Here is a 16,517-nt window from a genome sequence, read left to right on the forward strand (position 1 = left end):
TCCTGCTCAGTAGTCTTTGCCTGGGTCTGCAGGCCCCAGAAACTCCCCGGCCATTCACTTCCCTACCTGCCCAGCAGACTTGTAGCAAAGCCCCCCAGTGCTCCATGACAGCAGCAGCATTTACTTAGATTGTGTGTTACTCCTTCAGTAAACACTTACTGAGTGCCCACCATGTGCTAAGCACCAAGCCAGGTCTTAGCCATAAAATGGTGAAAAGGACAGTGCCTATCTTCACAAAACTCAACCCGGTGTGAGAGACAGATGAGAATTTTTTTAAAGCACTTAATGAACATACAATTCCAAACTGAGACTAATGTTCCAAAGGAGAGGAAGCAGTTCTAAGAAGACATATAAGAAAGGAAACTTCTCTGTTCTGGGAGCCTGGGGAAGGATCCCCAGGAAGAGAGATGCTTGGGCTGAAAGCCAAAGGGTAAGTAGGAGGGAACTAAGGAGAAGTGTTCCAGCGAGGCAATAACATTTCTGACGGCTGGTTGGTAGGAGGAAGTATGGCATATTTAAGTCCAAAAGAAAAGCTGTTTGGCTAGGAGTCCAGAGAGTGAGGGACAGAGGATGGAAGTGGGTGGAAAGGGGGACCAGCCGGACTCCACGGGGCCTCATTGGGCATGAGAAAGATTCTGATCTTCATCCTAAGAGCAGACCCTCTGGCTGTGACATAGAGGAGAGTTTCCCATCCTGTGTCTCCCACCATTTTATTGCCGTCTGAGACAGTGGCACTGAAGGCCTAATGACAAAGCTCCCTCGTGGCCTGTGGAGCCCGGATTCAGGGGTTTCTCTCCCTCTTCTGCAAGCAGCACTTAGTGCATTCTCCCCACAGCAGACACCTCTGAAACCTGCTTTGCAGTTCAGTTTTCAACTTTCTCGTGGCTTCGCATACTTTAACACTAATGTGTGTACAACTTGCTAATTAATGGAATCATTTGGATCTGAAAACATCTTGTTCTAATGGGAGGCTGCAAAGCACTCTCATTAATTCGCAGGTAAAATTATTCTAGCTCTTCTCTTCCTTCCTTTATTTATTTATTTTTCTCTGCCCAGCTTGGCTTAATAGCTGGGGAGAATTCTTCTAATTAGCCTTGTGAAAGCCACTCCACCAGATCACAAAGTGCCAGTTACTGCCCTGAGGTCTGGGGAGAGGGTGACCCAGCCTTTGTTTACCCAGGGCAGAAGGCAGTGGGTGAATACAAAGATGAAGCTCCTGATACACAGAGAACTAGAAGGATATCTGTGGTGAGTAAGTCAGACAACAGCACTAAACGTGCCCTATGTGGTGTAGCTCAGAGGCAGGCATCCTGTCATATGCATGTCAAAGGTGGCCCCCAAGAAGATTTTCTGTACTGCTGCCCTTCCCCCACATCTCTCTTAGGATATGAAGACTTGGTGTGCTCACTGTTGACAGAAAGCTTTCTTGAGACTAGGGGTAATCTGGGGTGACTTGCTAGTGACTACCTCTCCACCACTTGTAAATGAAAGCTTGCGACATCTCCTTTAAACAGGAAACTTTCTTGGTGTGTTATTTATAGTTGAGTTTATGAGTAAGGGGGTCCTCCTTCCCATAAGACAACAGTAGAGACTTGCAGACATTTGGGGTGCACTGACAAGACCTATGGGCTAAATAAGGTTTATCATTTACTCTTTTTTTTTTTCCTGAAGAGATCTAGGTACTTTAAAATTTTTTTATTGTCATATATACATATCAAAATTTACCATTTTAACCATTTTTAATTGTACAGTTCAGTGGCACTAAGTACATTCACATTGTGCAACCACCACCACCATCCATCTCTAGAACTTTTTTTATCTTCCCAAACTGAAATTCCGTACCCATTAAGCACCAACTCCCTTCAATGCAGTTTTTGAATGGAAGACTCTCATATTCTTCAGACTCAGATGCTAAGGGAAGGTGGCCTAGTCAGAAATCTGTAGGAAGAGAGGTCCATTCATGCAATCCAGAGAAGATGCTTTCAGAGCTATTTCCTCAGACCTCTCACACAGGTCACACTACCCAGGTATATCCTGGGAGTATGTGTCAGTTTCAGCAAAGGAAGTCTCACCCTCCCTGATGCTGTACAACCAGGCTGATTTGTTTTATAGCATATGGGTCAGCCATAGGCTCTTGAGTAACCAATAAGTCTTTGCATGGCTGGCTCTAGTAAAAGCAAGCCCTGTCTATAATAAAATGTAGAGAAAAAGATGCTAAGTTGTCTCTAAGATGGGATATTAGAAAATTGGGTAGTTCTGGATGAAACAACATGTTCTTCCCCTTGGAAGTATAGCCTCTGCCAGTCCTTTCATTTGGATGTACCTCCAAGAGAGATTTGGAGTCAGGCCAACCTCAATTTAGATTCCCACTCTGTCACTCAGTTTCTTCATCTAAAAAATGGAGCTCGTGATATATTACTGGTAGAGGTGCTAAGAAGATTGCACGAGATTGTGTCAGTATGGCATCAAAGACAGCACGTAGATCAAAGACAGCATGTTGATGTGGATGTTCTCACTATTATTACTATCATTTGTCGTTGTAGGTCTCCAGGTGGTCCTGAATTCCATCATCAAGGCCATGGTCCCCCTGCTGCATATCGCCCTGCTAGTGCTGTTTGTCATCATCATCTATGCTATCATCGGCCTGGAGCTCTTCATGGGGAAGATGCATAAGACCTGCTACAATCAGGAGGGTATAGCAGGTAAGGGAAGACACTGAGTGGCCACCTCTCGAGAAGCTTCACTGTCTCATCACGACTTTCCATCCAGCTGGATACACTGCCACCATATGAGCAGGGGTGCTGGGTAGGCCCCCTTTATTCCAGTGCTCATGTTTCCATACCATGGTTACGTGAGAGGCAGAGATTACTATTCTCTTTCTCTCAGTAGTTTTGTTTTTACTAAAACAGATCTCTGTTAAAAGTATGTAAAATGCAAACTTTGTCCAGCATTATTAAAACATTGTTTAAATGAGCTGTACAATTCGAGAAACATCACTTAGCCAACCTTGAATATTTTAATTTAAGAATCAGAACTAACCTAGTGACTGTGTGGATCTTCGCTCCATTAATCCTTTAGTGTTGCTTGTCATGAGAAGCCCTTTCAGGAAAGCAGCTTAGCCTGTAGCCAGCAGGCTCTCCCATCATGACGTTGGGTTCTTTTCATCCTTAGGCGCTGACCCCAACTTCTCTGCTCTTAATGTTTTCTGCTTCTCCATTCATAGGCAGAACCACTGGCCCCTATCTCAGGGTAGGATGAGGTAGCGGGCATGGAATCACCTCCTTGCCAGCAGTGAAACTTCTTTTCCTCAAGGAGGTTTTGCTCTACCTCATGACTTCGCAGTCCTTTCTTTTAGAGACCTCTCTCCATGTTCCTTCCATAAATTGATATATTTAATAAGCAATGCTGGCTCATTAAGCGCTTCCTTGAGTAGGTCTAGAGTTTGGCTTATGGAATATGCTGCAAACTGCTATGTTAAGTTACTAAAATCTCAGCTCGACCTTTAAAAAAAACATTTAAACAGAAATTGAGAAGGCTTTTTGAAAAAAATATTCCCCCAAAGGGGTTAGCAATGTCAAATTTGTGTGATTTTTTTCTTCAAAGAACATCTTTCATCAGTTTTCGGCATCTTGGCGAAGAAAGGGGAGCAGGTCTGAAGCATTAAAAGATACCTCATTTCTCTCCATCTATTGCTTCTCATTTCCACTCAGCCCAGGAATTAAACTCAATTTGACCCCTCTTGCTTTGGGAAGCTGACGGGGAACAGCATAAATACAATGAAGAGTGAAATGGGTTATTCGTATTCAGAAACCAAAATGGGTTACCCGATACGGGTGATCTGATTTGACTGGATATATTGGGTATTTGAAAGATATCTAGGACACTGCCACATGGCCACTGTCTCAAATAAACGAACAAAAGCTATAAACCTATAATCACAGACTCACACTGTTGTTTTTCCTTTTTTGATGAAGAGTCTGTTTAAGAAAAGACCATTTTTTCCACTCTAGAGAGAATTTCCAAATTACGTGAGTCGTAATTATATAAAATAAACTATCATGTTAAAAAATAGAAACTCTTTAATATTGGAACAAACCGGTCTTGCCTTTAGCTGAAATTCTGAGGTTCTAGGACTTGCTTAAATAAATACTAAATAATGCAATAAATAATATTTTCCCTTGAATTCAAAATCTTTATGTACACTTGGATCTGTAGCTAGCTTCAAACCTATAAATTTAATTGTGTGGCTTTGTTGGAGCTCATTCTAAGTCCTGCTGAAGAGCTGGCTATAGTGTATCTAAAGTTTATGCAGTTGTATCGAAGTGATCAATGATCTGTTTGACCCAAACTCCTTAGGCAGTCACTGGGATGTTGAGTCTCAAAGACCCCCATCCATTCAGCAGTGGGGGTGAAAGTGTGGCTCTCACCAACAGCATACCAAGTGGGGGAGAGTGAAATGGTGGAATTCTACCATAGAGCCACAGATGGCAATCCTGCCCTGTGACCCAGTGTCTGTGAACCACTTAGCGAAGGACCACTGTTCCCAAAACTGCACATGGCTTCTATCATCCTGCTGGGAAAATAGCAAAAGTGTGTTTCCTACTGGTGGTAGGATCCTCTAAGGGCCTATGCTAACAAGGCATAGCATTGGTTGGAAGTCAGTGGGCTTCGTTGAGGCCTTGAACATTGGTTGGAAGTCAGTGGGCTTCGTTGAGGCCTTAGACACAGGATAAGACACTCTCTTCCATGTCATAGCTGGACGGTCTGGTGAAACAGCCACGTCGGGCCTGATAAAAGTTTAAGTAGCCTCCCTACTTTTAGAATAAAGACCAGAACTGGCCTCACCAATTGCAGTGTCCAATTTAGGACCATATTATTGTCCATCTCTGATGGTAAATAGGACCAGGAAAAGTATCTGGGAGGTCGCCTGCTTCCCACCAAAAGGCACATCAGATTACTTATATTGTGGGTTTTACCTTCACCCCGCAAGTTCAGAAGGGAAGGTGGCTCCCATCATGGAAATGACCATCAGCTCTGGGAGCCAGGGTGTCAGAGGACAGATGCCGAGAGAAGTGTTCCAGAGAGAGAAGCCATGCCAGCTCCACCAGGAAGGTGACCTCATTCTCTGTGTAGAACCAGACTCGCTGCTGGGAAGAGAGACCAAGGACACTTGGCTGCAGAAGCCTTTCCTCTCAACACTGCAATTCACTTATCTCCTCCTTCCTGAACCTGACATCTGATGACAATCCAGGGACCCACTCCATTACCCAACAGAACACAATACAGCTGTCATCAAGGCCTCTTCCACCCACACAGTGACTAATACTGATGAGGAGAAAAAAATGTATAGGAATCTGGACATACTCAATGCAGCCACTGAGTAGAAGACCAGAACAGTAGTCTTTGAAACCAGTCTCCATGTGTTTTGGAGAGTTTTGTACCACCTTTGGAATGGGTAATTTTTTTTTTTTTAATTTCAGGCTTTGGATTGAATTACCATATTTGTCTGCAAACTTACATGATACAAAATTGCTTGTGAGCCCTTCTTAGAATTTTTAATGGAATTTACATCAAATTCTTCTTTTTACACTTTGAGATTATTTTTCAGACTGAATGTTATGTGCCTGTATTTTAGAATATATTGTATTTTAATCCATATTTCCTATAAAATCTATTTTAAAAATCTCTGGAACTGGCCAGGTGAACCATTATTCTGCCTCTAGGCTGCCTTTCCAGTTCCCTGGAGAGGTGGTCTCAAAAGAGTCAATGTTTCCCCAACCCCCAAGGCATCTGGAAGGCACCTTCCTCGATCTTCCACATCACCATATGCCAGTACCTTTTGTTTCTGGTTGTCCCATCTGTTTGATGGTGCTCCCAGCCAGGTCACTCTGAATAGCTCTCCCAAGCACAATAATTACCCCTGAGACTGGCAAAGAATGGGTTGGCTAAAACCTAGAAATGAAATCACTTTCATTCAATTCATTCCTTAAAGTTGGGTCCTAAAAAGTAATTTATTTGGTCTTTGGTATTTCTCCTTGGAACCCCTAACTGGCTCTCTTCCCAGGATTTCATGGTCTTGTTGGTATTGACTGCATTTCTAAAATCTCTCCTAATTTTGCCTCCACTATTTCACCACAGAGTTAATTTGGACTTTCCAGAATGACCTTACCCCTCTTTACTTCTGTTTAAAACATAAGGTCCACGTTGCTTTGTTCCTTCCTCCTACTTTATGTTTCCACTTTCCCCCTGGGACTTCATGACTCTGCACCAACACATTTTCACATTAGAACTAATTTCCCCTCACCCTCCAGTTCATGTCACAAGGACCTGCTGATTTGCATGTGTTCATATTTTTCAAGTGTTCCTTTTAGTGCTTTTTATAGATACCTATTTTTACCAGATCATCACTACTTCTTAATTGTTCTCAAATTTTTTTTTATTGTTGTTCAAGATGGATTTAATTTAAAATAGCAGAGTGGCCCTTGAGCCTTTAGATAATCTTTCTGAATCTCATCCCTTTCTCTTTTATTAATGGGATCACTTCCCCTTGATGCCATTTTATTTTCAACATATATTTGTAAAACCCCAAAATGGGTTTTCTTCCTTGAGGACACTCGGAACTCACTCTAGCAACCTGCACTTTTTCCTTATTTCTGCCTGTTTCAGGAATTGAGAATGCAGGGAGAGCTGTCAGATTAGCAGTCACAATACAAAGATTAATAGCATCGTTTTTGCACTAGAAAGCAAAACAAGTGAAAAAGAAATGCAAATTTTCCCTCTGTTTTTTTCACCTTCTCTTTTTGTCCCATCTTTTATATTATTCCAGCACTTCTATCACAGTGACTGACCACATCTCTCTAGATAGCCATCATTAGAACAGCTGAGAACCCAACAAAATTTATGATCTATTTGGTTCTTGGTTTTCCAGTCTCTCAACTCTCAAATTTTTAGGTACTTATCCACTTTTTAAAAAATTCTTTAGGTTTGGGATTCATTTTTTAATTTCCCACCTTTTATAGGCTCCCATTGTTTAAGCTCACATTCGAATATCCAAAGATTTCAAAAGTCACAAAAATTTGGCTAAAGTTTAGCTACATGAATGGAGCCCTCCTGGGAGCTAGCACCCGGAGTCAGGAAATGGTACAGACACTGTCATTCCCTCACACAGCTCAGGAACCAGTGATGTAGGCCTTTACACCTTGGTTATGCACAAAGCCCACATACAACCTGAAGTACTAGGCCAAAAATAAGCTGAGAAGCAGCACTATTCACAATAATCCAAACCTGGAAACAACCCAAATGTCCATCAGCTGGTGAAGAGATAAACAGACAATGAAATGTATAGCTCAGCAATAAGAAAGAACAGACTATACTGATATGTGCAACAACATGGATGGACCTCAAAAATATCATGCAAAGTGAAAGAAGATGGATGCGAAAAGCCACATATTTTATTCAATTTATGTGAAATTTCTAGAAAGGCAAAGCTCTAGAGACAGAATGCAGATCTGGTTGCTAAGGGGCCGGGGACAGGAGCAGGGATTGCCTGCAAACAGGCACGCGAGAATTTTGGAGGGTGATGGAAATGTTTTAAAATGGATCGTAGTGATGGCTGTACGACTATATAAATTTACTAAAAATAATTTAGCTGTACATTTACATTCATGGATTGTAAGACATGTAAATTATATTTCAGTAAAGCTGTTAAAAAGAGAGCGTAAAAGAAAAAAGCCAAGAAGATACAATCCTGCATATATTTTCAGCCATGCTGCTTAACTCCATTCTCCTAAGAATTATCCCTTAGTTAAAGATTATTGTTTCTCTTCCTGTCTTCCTCTTGGGAGTGAAGTTTTAAATTTGAAGCCACAAACTGAGAAACAACCAACAGTCTTTAGTACAGAAATACTAGATACTTGTGAATGTTTTGATACATGTGAAACAAGAAAATATCTCTTGATGAAGAATTACAAGCAAATTCTCTCTCAGAGGCCATATTTTCACTGTTGTTAGAGGCAAGCATTTGTTTGTTAAAACTAAGGTCTATCCTGTTTATTACTGTTACTTTCTATAAGCATGAGACAATGTCCTTAATTTCACAGACTTCTGTGATTTCTACACTATTAGCTTCCACAGCTGGGGCCAAGACTTTCTCAGTATTTTACCGTAATAGAAATTCTTAGATCAGTCAAGTCTTATTTAAATTTACTAATGATCTCCACACCAAAAATATAAACCTCATCTCAACTCATTAATTTTTTAGTAGCTCTTCCCAGCATGTAGAATTAGCCCAAGTACTGTCTCCAGGCACAGTAGATATGTTATACTGTTTCCTGAAAAAGCCCCATTGATACCTATCAAATGTTCTCCCTGTCACCCACTGCCATTCTGTCTCGAGTAGAGTTCAGAAAATGATTCTTTTCTTCTGAAAGGTAGTAATGCCAGAGAGCAAAGGGCAGTGCTTCCAGGTTCCACAAGACCTGCATCAGTCAGTGGTACTTGTGCTCAGGGGTTGTAATAAAGACTGCTGCAGTTGATACTTTTCCCCTACAGTCAGAATTTATTTCTATCCTTCATCTCTATAAGGCTTCCACTACAGAGTGTTTTGCATCCCTGGTAATGTATCATATAGTCAGAAAGTGCTTCTGGATGGGGTCTGTTGGCTAATTATGTGAAAGAGTCATCCAACCAATATTACCCTCACTCTAAACTCTAGTATTACAAGGGAAACGTTCATAGTTACTTTACCATCAAAAAAAGGAAATGTGGATTTTCTGTCATTTTCCACTCAAAGTAGTTGCATTGCCATCATTTTCTTTCATTGGCCACTTGACCGTGATGCTGATATATTACAACAGAATGTGCAATAACTCTACCGTCTTTGAAATCAATTACTGGGCTTAAAATATGGTTTTATAACAATTAGTTGAAAGTACTGACTTTCTAAATCAATATCAGCCCTAAATAAATACTAGTTACTTATGTTTTTTAATTCACATAAGGGGAACTAATGAAAACTTGTTCTACATTATTGTCGCTGTGGCTGTTTTGCTTATTACATCAACCTTATCGTATCACTTTCCTCTCTAACTCCTCTCTCCTTCTTTCTTTCCCTCCCTTCTGCTTCCTTCTCTTTTCCTCTGGCCATTTAAGATGTTCCAGCAGAAGATGATCCTTCCCCTTGTGCTCTGGAAACAGGCCACGGGCGGCAGTGCCAGAACGGTACTGTGTGCAAGCCCGGGTGGGATGGGCCCAAGCACGGCATCACCAACTTCGACAACTTTGCCTTCGCCATGTTGACAGTGTTCCAGTGCATCACCATGGAGGGCTGGACAGACGTGCTGTACTGGGTACGTAGCTCGAGATGGATAGAGGCAGGGAGTCCAGAAAGCTGCGAGCCTTCCCTCAACATCTTCCTTGTTCATCCACCCCAAACATGATTTTGGTGGAGAGGTTGATGAATGTCTTTGATTTCTTCCAGGTCTTTTCTGAGAAACAAAGCATGAAATGTTCACCCTAATGAGTCTCTCTCTGCCCACCAGCCTAAGAGAAATGCTGTCTTTTAGTGTGTCCTACTGTAGTGAGAAGCACTGGCATGCCGCCGATGCTCTGAGGATTCCATCCCCTCCTCTCCCACTGTGGGGTTTCTTCTGTTCTTATCCTTGTCTTGTTTCTGTCCCCAAAAGAGAGCTAGAGGACACAGTTATTAATTTTTAGGGCTAAAAAGGAAAGTCAGGCCTGGTCGTCTAAAAAGAAACTATTTTTATTGAATTGTATAGTATTACGGCATGCTATTATGTTTTTATTTCTCATGTTAATCTCACTTTATCCATCAAATAGTCCATCAAATACACTGCTGTATTTTCACTGCTAACAAAACACTCTGCTGTTTATGTGATTCATATTTAGAAGTAATAGTTAAGTGTCAACCAATCAACAGTAAGTCTTTTACTTTAAAGATGCCCCTTTTATTATCCAGCAGCCAACACTACTTTGCCAACCTTTGAGCTGCTGACATGCCAGATTTTTGTACAGCTTGTCCCATAGGCAAATAGACACACCATTTTTGAGCTGTCTCCATTTTGGCAGAGTCAAGTCTATTATTTGTAAAAACTCCAAAAGAAAAACATAATTCTGTGTAGTATCTCCTACTTCAGCATGAGAAATGATTTGCCAGGATCCAATGTTGTTCTCTAGCATTTGGGGAAAAAAATGCTTGTTGCCATTCTTGAAAATACCATTTCACCCAGCATTTTGCAAATAGTCAAATTTATCTGACCATCCTGAAAACAATATAAGAGCCTGCTTCAGGAACAGTCTCTACACACAAAGCAGGAGAGAGTGAGAGGAAGTGGAATGCCTTACCATCAGCGGAGCTGCCAGATGGAAAGGAACTAGTGCTGTGAGAGGTGTTGACTTCCTACTGAATCAGAAAAGTTTTGTAACAACATAGAGATGTGATACAGGGGATTTCTAAGCACCATGTTCTATTGACTCAAAAACCTTCTTTCTGGGTTTTTATGTTATAGTCAACATGCTAAAATTGCTATGAAATTTGTACTCAAATGACTACTTGGAACTTGCCTGAGTACCTTGTACCTAGCAAACATTTATTAAGCATTCTTTGCATGCCGGGGGTGCTCTTAGGTACTGAGGATTCAGACATAAAAAACATCCAGTTCAGACTGAGAGCTCGGTCTAGGGAAACACACTAAATCCAAACTAGATAACGATGGTACAACGAGCCTGGGACACGAAAGAGTTGCTGTGTTGTGATACTTTCAAAAGAAGTATCCTTTATGCTCAATAAAGTCACGTTAAATCACATCACCCCTCCTTCAAACTGAAATGAATAAGAACTGATTTTAAATAATTTGTACAGAGAGGGAATTGAACTTATTATACTTAGGCAAATTTATTTCATTAGCAAAGCTGATCAAATTCCCAAGTGGCCCTAACTGGTCCTAGTGCCTTGAGTGGATCCCTCCAGCCAGCCAAGGATATAGGCACCATTCTGCAAATGAGCAGTTTTTGCCCATGGGCCATGAACGTATGACTGTATGGAACTGTGCTTTGGAACCTCATCATGTGAGCTTCAAACCCATGCTTTAAGTTGCTATGGAAACGCCTTCCATGGCAGCAAATTGAGGGCAGGGTGGCAGTGGGTGGATGGGTGTGGGGTTGGGGGGAATAGGTATAATTTACTTTACTGATGGCCCTGATGTATGTTTGTGATCTTCTTTTATCACTCCCTCCCTCTCCCCCACCACAAGTCATTGATACCCCACCAGCCAGATGTGACCCAAAGAAATTCTGTCATTCTGACAGCCAGAGTAGGGAATGAGAAGAAGCACACAAATGCAACTACCAATTTTCAGCAGCTGTGTTGTGCTTTCTCCCCTGGGGTTTATGTTATAGAGCTCAGGCTGGAAATGGAAAAAGTGTCAGAGGTGAAGAAACAATCCCAGACTCATGGGACATGTCTCTCTCTCTCTCTCTGATTTTCCCAGCACCTGTCTGAAATGGCTGTGTGTGTGTGTGTGCACGTGCACACACACACACACATACACAGACACACCTAAAGCTGAAACAGAGCCTTGTACTTGGGTATCTATGATGGAAGCACCTCCCAGCCCAATGCTCCTGCTTTCAGACAATTTCTCTAATCACATTGACCTTTCTATGGCCATTTCTTTCCTCCTCCTTCCTATCTGTCCCTCTTCCTTTCTCCAACTTGAGCATTCCTCCTCCTTGCCTCTAGGCTTGTATCTCTAAACCCACAGACTCTCAAATCTCAATGTGCTTTAGTATAAAACATGGAGATTTCTAAATATAACCATGCCAAGACTTCCCTCCAGGCCATTGAATTAGAAGCTGCAAAGTTAGGCCCCAGTACCTGCATTTTGAAAAAGCTCCCCAGGTGATTCTGATGTTCAAGCTGGAGTTTGAAAACCCCTAGAATTCTAACCTATTGAATCTGCATGGTGCTTTTTTGATGCCCTGGATTTGAATCAGTCTGGAGAGATAGTTTCCATGGAACTTGAAGTAGAATCTTCTACTCAGAAGAATGCATTTCCCTTCAAGTCCAAGGGACAAGTCTAGAGAATGCAGGAAGGAACAACCCAGATTTTCAAGTATGGCAATGAATGGAAACCCAGAGCTGGGTTCATTCTGAACCACCAAACAGCTAGTTAGGTGTTCCTGGGGAGAAAATAGGTCATCAGAGTACTGAAGAAGCAATTGATTCAATCACTAAATATTGCCTGGGATAGAAAGGACTTGGGAGGTCGCCAGTAGCAAACAGCAGACTGCTGCCTCCTGCTATGGAAAATATCGAGTAATTCTCTTTTTCTCTGATACCAATTATTTCATCCCATTGTTATGATTAGGAAGAGTTAATGGACTAAAAGTAAAATCAAAGTTAAGTAAAATCAAATTAAAGATAAAATCAAGGCTTAAATAAAACTTAAGTATTTCCTCAGCTATTAAGGCTATTGGGCATACACTAGGTGGAGGCTCCAATCAGCTAAATGATTAGCTTAAAACGTTTCTTGTACCTAGTGCCGTGTTCTAGAGGTCTGCAGATGACAGGGTACAGGGATTTGGAAACCAAGGCAAAACCCAGGTGTGGTTTCCTTGGGAAACGGCTTCGTAAACCAAAGCCTCTCTGTTTACTCTCAGAATGTCTATGCCTCTTAAAAACAAGTGGGGAGAGGTAATCGAGTAAAAATGTTGGCCTTCTTGAGAAGCAGTTAAACACCAAGAGAGAAAGAATCCAGTGTCGTATGGCATTATCATTGGTTTACGGTTCTACTTTCAGATTTTTTTTAAAACGGAACATCCCTAGCCTTCTACATATGATTCAAGACTGTTTATCTTATATGGGTTAGGCCCATATAAGAAGGTGCTAGATCAAGATCATCTATATGTTTCTCAGACTAGGGTGTTTGAAACTCTGTGTATTATCTTTTCCACATTGTAGCCAGATCATAATTAAGTAGCATAAACATCAATAATCCGTTTAGTGCTCACTTCATGCCCAGCACTTGAAATGGCTCCTTCCATGCTCATGGGAAACAGAATAACATGGCCACTGAACCACCAGAGAAGATCACATGTGAGAATTGTGGGAAATGGAGGCAGCTGTGGGAGCAGGCACCATGTAAGAACACGTGTTTCAAGCTCTTTAGGAATCTAGATGCCTGAATAATTCTTCATCAAGAGGATTCTATTGACCTCTGCTCACCCAATGCCTTTCTGATCCAGGGCCCCCTAAAATATTGCATACTGTATGGCATAGTAAAGCACTCTGGTCTATGATTTCCTGGACTCACGTCCTACCCCAACCTACCACCATCAGGATCACCTTCTCAACACCAATTATTGCTCCCTTGTACTGGTTTCTACATGACCAGGTCTTCCACTGACTTAAAAAAATTAGCAATTGAGCTTAAAAATAAGATTAGAAAGAAAACTTAATGAGAAATTATATAAAGAAAATATTTTTAGAATCACAAATAGTGTCTTCTATAATATCTGGATTTGTTTTGGTCCAGCAGGAGACCTTGAGAACAAAAGTGTAACATTTTAACTTTTCATGTCAGTTTTCACCACTACACTTTGTCTTGTCATCTTACTGTATGTCTGGACATGCTGAGAAGATATTGCTACCAAATTCTCTCTCTCTTATTCATGCGCGCGTGCACACACACACACACACACAAAAGCTCCTCATCTCTGCTCTTGGTGCTGCTGAAATATCCCTTGTTTATGACAAAGGTCTTTTGCATCAAGCAGGTCAAATTCAGATTTTACCCTGTTTTTCCCCACTCTATATTTTATTCAAAAAGCTACCTCTTTTCACTATAGAATATAGAAAATGAGTTTCTGAAGGCATCAAGAAAGCAGAAAAATGAACAGCTGAGAAAAAAAATCTTCAAGTAATCCAGAAATGGCATCCTGGGCTCTTTAACAGATACCAAAGTAGAGAAAGTGGTAGGTCCTGCTTGGGACACTGTGGCCCTTAACTTTTAATCTGCCTCAGTTAGAATGCTACCCACTTACCCAGCTTTAAACAGAGCCTGTTGACTAAACAATAAACTATTGGTTTATAAACATATCAAGAAAGAGAATTAGCATCTCTCAGAGCTCTTATTTATTTACTTATTAGACTTTATTCATTTCACTGGTGTTAGGTGAGTTCTCATTATTCAGTAATTCAATTTAACATGTTTATTAAGCATTTATGCTCCCAGGAGTGAGTGGGGACTGGGGCGAGGTGGGCGGGGAGGAGAAGAAGGCCTGCCTTCAAGGAGTTTAGGATCTAATTGAAGAGACAAGAGACACAAAGAAATGTGTCTTAGCAATACAGGTCAGTACACTCAGTGAGGGCATGGAGAGCATTGCGTGGCACAAAATAGGAGGTGAGATTTTTGCCTGCCTTGAGGTTGGATGATGAGCACGAGAGAAGCCTCCTCCACTTGGGAAAGCAAGCTTAAAACAGTTTGGGAGATTGGAAAGAACTGTGTTTCAGCTTCTCTCAACAGACCTATGAAACAGCTCTGCTGCCCAGAGTGCTGTCACCCAAGTGTCTGAAAGGCCACATGCAGGGGTGTAGTCACAGGCATCACACCCTACCCATGCCCAGTGTCGCTCAGTACAAACAAGCAAGTCTTCTAGGCTGTGAGTCACTGTCCCCTCCACAGGTGTCATACCTGGGGCCACTCTCCATGGCTCCTAACCTCCCCCAGGACATCAGTGCATGATCCCACCTGAGTTGAAGGATTTTTTAAATAGATCATAGATGGAAGAGCTAATTTTATTGGCTTGCCTTCCTCTGTGTTAAGAGTCTATTAGTATCTTTCCCATGCAAACCAGGCTTTGTACTGTGCCCTGAGGCGCTCACGGGTTTTCTGTGCAGAACAATAAGTAGATGCAGGGACAGAATGGAGTCAGGTGAGACCTGTTATCTGCCTTGCTACTCACTCAGTGACCCGTGGGTGGACACCCCATGTCCCAGCAAGTAAGGTGACAAAGGTCATTAGGAGTCACAGATTTATCAAGTCATTGCTCTGGGCACTGGCAGCAAACCCTGTCCTCTAATGACATTCCATGTAAAGCACTGTGACTTTTATGGGTTTACACCTCCTGCCTTTGTTGGCAAGTGACAGCCTCTCTTGGCATTCACTGCAACAGTCAATCTTTGTAGATTCACAGTGTCTATGCCATGAACCTTACAGAAGAAAGTACCACAACTTGAAAACTCATGGAAATCAGGATCAAGAGTAGCCTGAGAGAATAGGGGCTGAGAAGTGTTCCTCCCATCTTTTCTTTTCAGGGGAAAAAACATATGTTGGCTTAAGGTTGGAGGTCCTCTGAAGGAATTAGATATTGGTTTCAGAAAGATCTGTATTTTTCATTCAGTGTTCCCTTTGTCCGCAGATTCTGGGAATAGAAAGGTGTGTGTTTCAGCAAAGGCAGGGGTCATCCTGTTAGTTCTTGGGCCTGGAGACCCCGGTGCTACAGATAGTAAACATCAAGATGCCTCTCCATATGTCTCCCCTAGGAAAGTCACAAAGCTTCCTTTGTTACAAGCCTAAGAAACATCTAGCTTTCATGGTTAGAGAAGACCTATCCTTTTTTCACCTCTAAATAAGGGTGTCAGCCATCTGGGTCAATTTTTGAAAATATGACTGTATTTATTCATTCTCTTCTTAATAGCTTCATTCCAGCTGATTTAAGACATCAATCTCATCACTCCAGGCATTGCCCTACTTCAGAGCCACCCAGCATTGTGTGCTATCTACCCAGTCTGCCTCCAAAATTAGGTGGCCTAGAATAAAGAAGAGAAAGCAGGAGGGAAAACAAAAGGAGCACTTTCCTCTCAGGCCAGAGCCAGGCAGACCAAAGAATCACCCTCTGGTGGCTGCTGAGCATTGCTTACTGAGGGAGCGATGTAGTCTTAGGACTACCTCAGAAGCTCACTAATCTCTCACTTGTCCCATCTCCTACCCTTCACCTCCTACTCCTCGTCTTGAACCTCTGCAAGAACTATCCCACAGCCAAAGAAGAAACCAAAGCAGAAACATGGGACAGCATGGGCTAGGTGGAGACTATGAGTCTCCTGGAAATGGTCCCTGGCTGTGGGATATCGGTGTGTCACGAGGCTATCTATGAGCTATCTATGAGTCATGTGGTCTGTAGCTCCATCCATTTGAAGTTTTCAGTGATTATGGAAGTCACTCACCTTTTGTGTGGCACAGAGGAAAGAACACCCAAACTAAACAAGGGCCCAAGGAGATCAAGGCTCGTGGGTTGTTGGCCCATCAGAGATTTGTGGCCTGGAGGGCTATATTTTCCTCAAGGTTGAGTGTTCACAAAATTTAGGGGGTATGAGGAGCAGTCAGGAGAAATTTCATTTCAAAGAGTCAACCAGCCCTCCCTCCCACTCACCATCTGCCCAGGCTCTGGAGGCAGCTCTATAACAGTGAACTGCACTGAGCATGTCATCTCTTCCTGGA

The 16,517-nt window shown here is 42.0% G+C and overlaps 1 protein-coding gene across 3 annotated transcripts in view; it reads left to right on the forward strand.

Annotated features, from left to right (window-relative positions):
* Positions 1 to 16,517, forward strand: part of CACNA1C (calcium voltage-gated channel subunit alpha1 C) — a 611,706-nt gene that overhangs the window by 413,399 nt on the left and 181,790 nt on the right. For all 3 annotated transcript variants that reach the window (XM_039869216.1, XM_039869218.1, XM_039869219.1), the window contains exons 6-7: positions 2,544 to 2,702; positions 9,151 to 9,347. In XM_039869216.1, coding sequence (XP_039725150.1) covers positions 2,544 to 2,702; positions 9,151 to 9,347 — 356 coding nt within the window. The remainder of the gene's footprint in view (positions 1 to 2,543; positions 2,703 to 9,150; positions 9,348 to 16,517) is intronic.

The sequence above is a fragment of the Pteropus medius genome, unplaced genomic scaffold (assembly GCF_902729225.1).
Source record: "Pteropus medius unplaced genomic scaffold, Ma_sr-lr_union100, whole genome shotgun sequence".
Lineage (NCBI taxonomy): Eukaryota > Metazoa > Chordata > Mammalia > Chiroptera > Pteropodidae > Pteropus > Pteropus medius.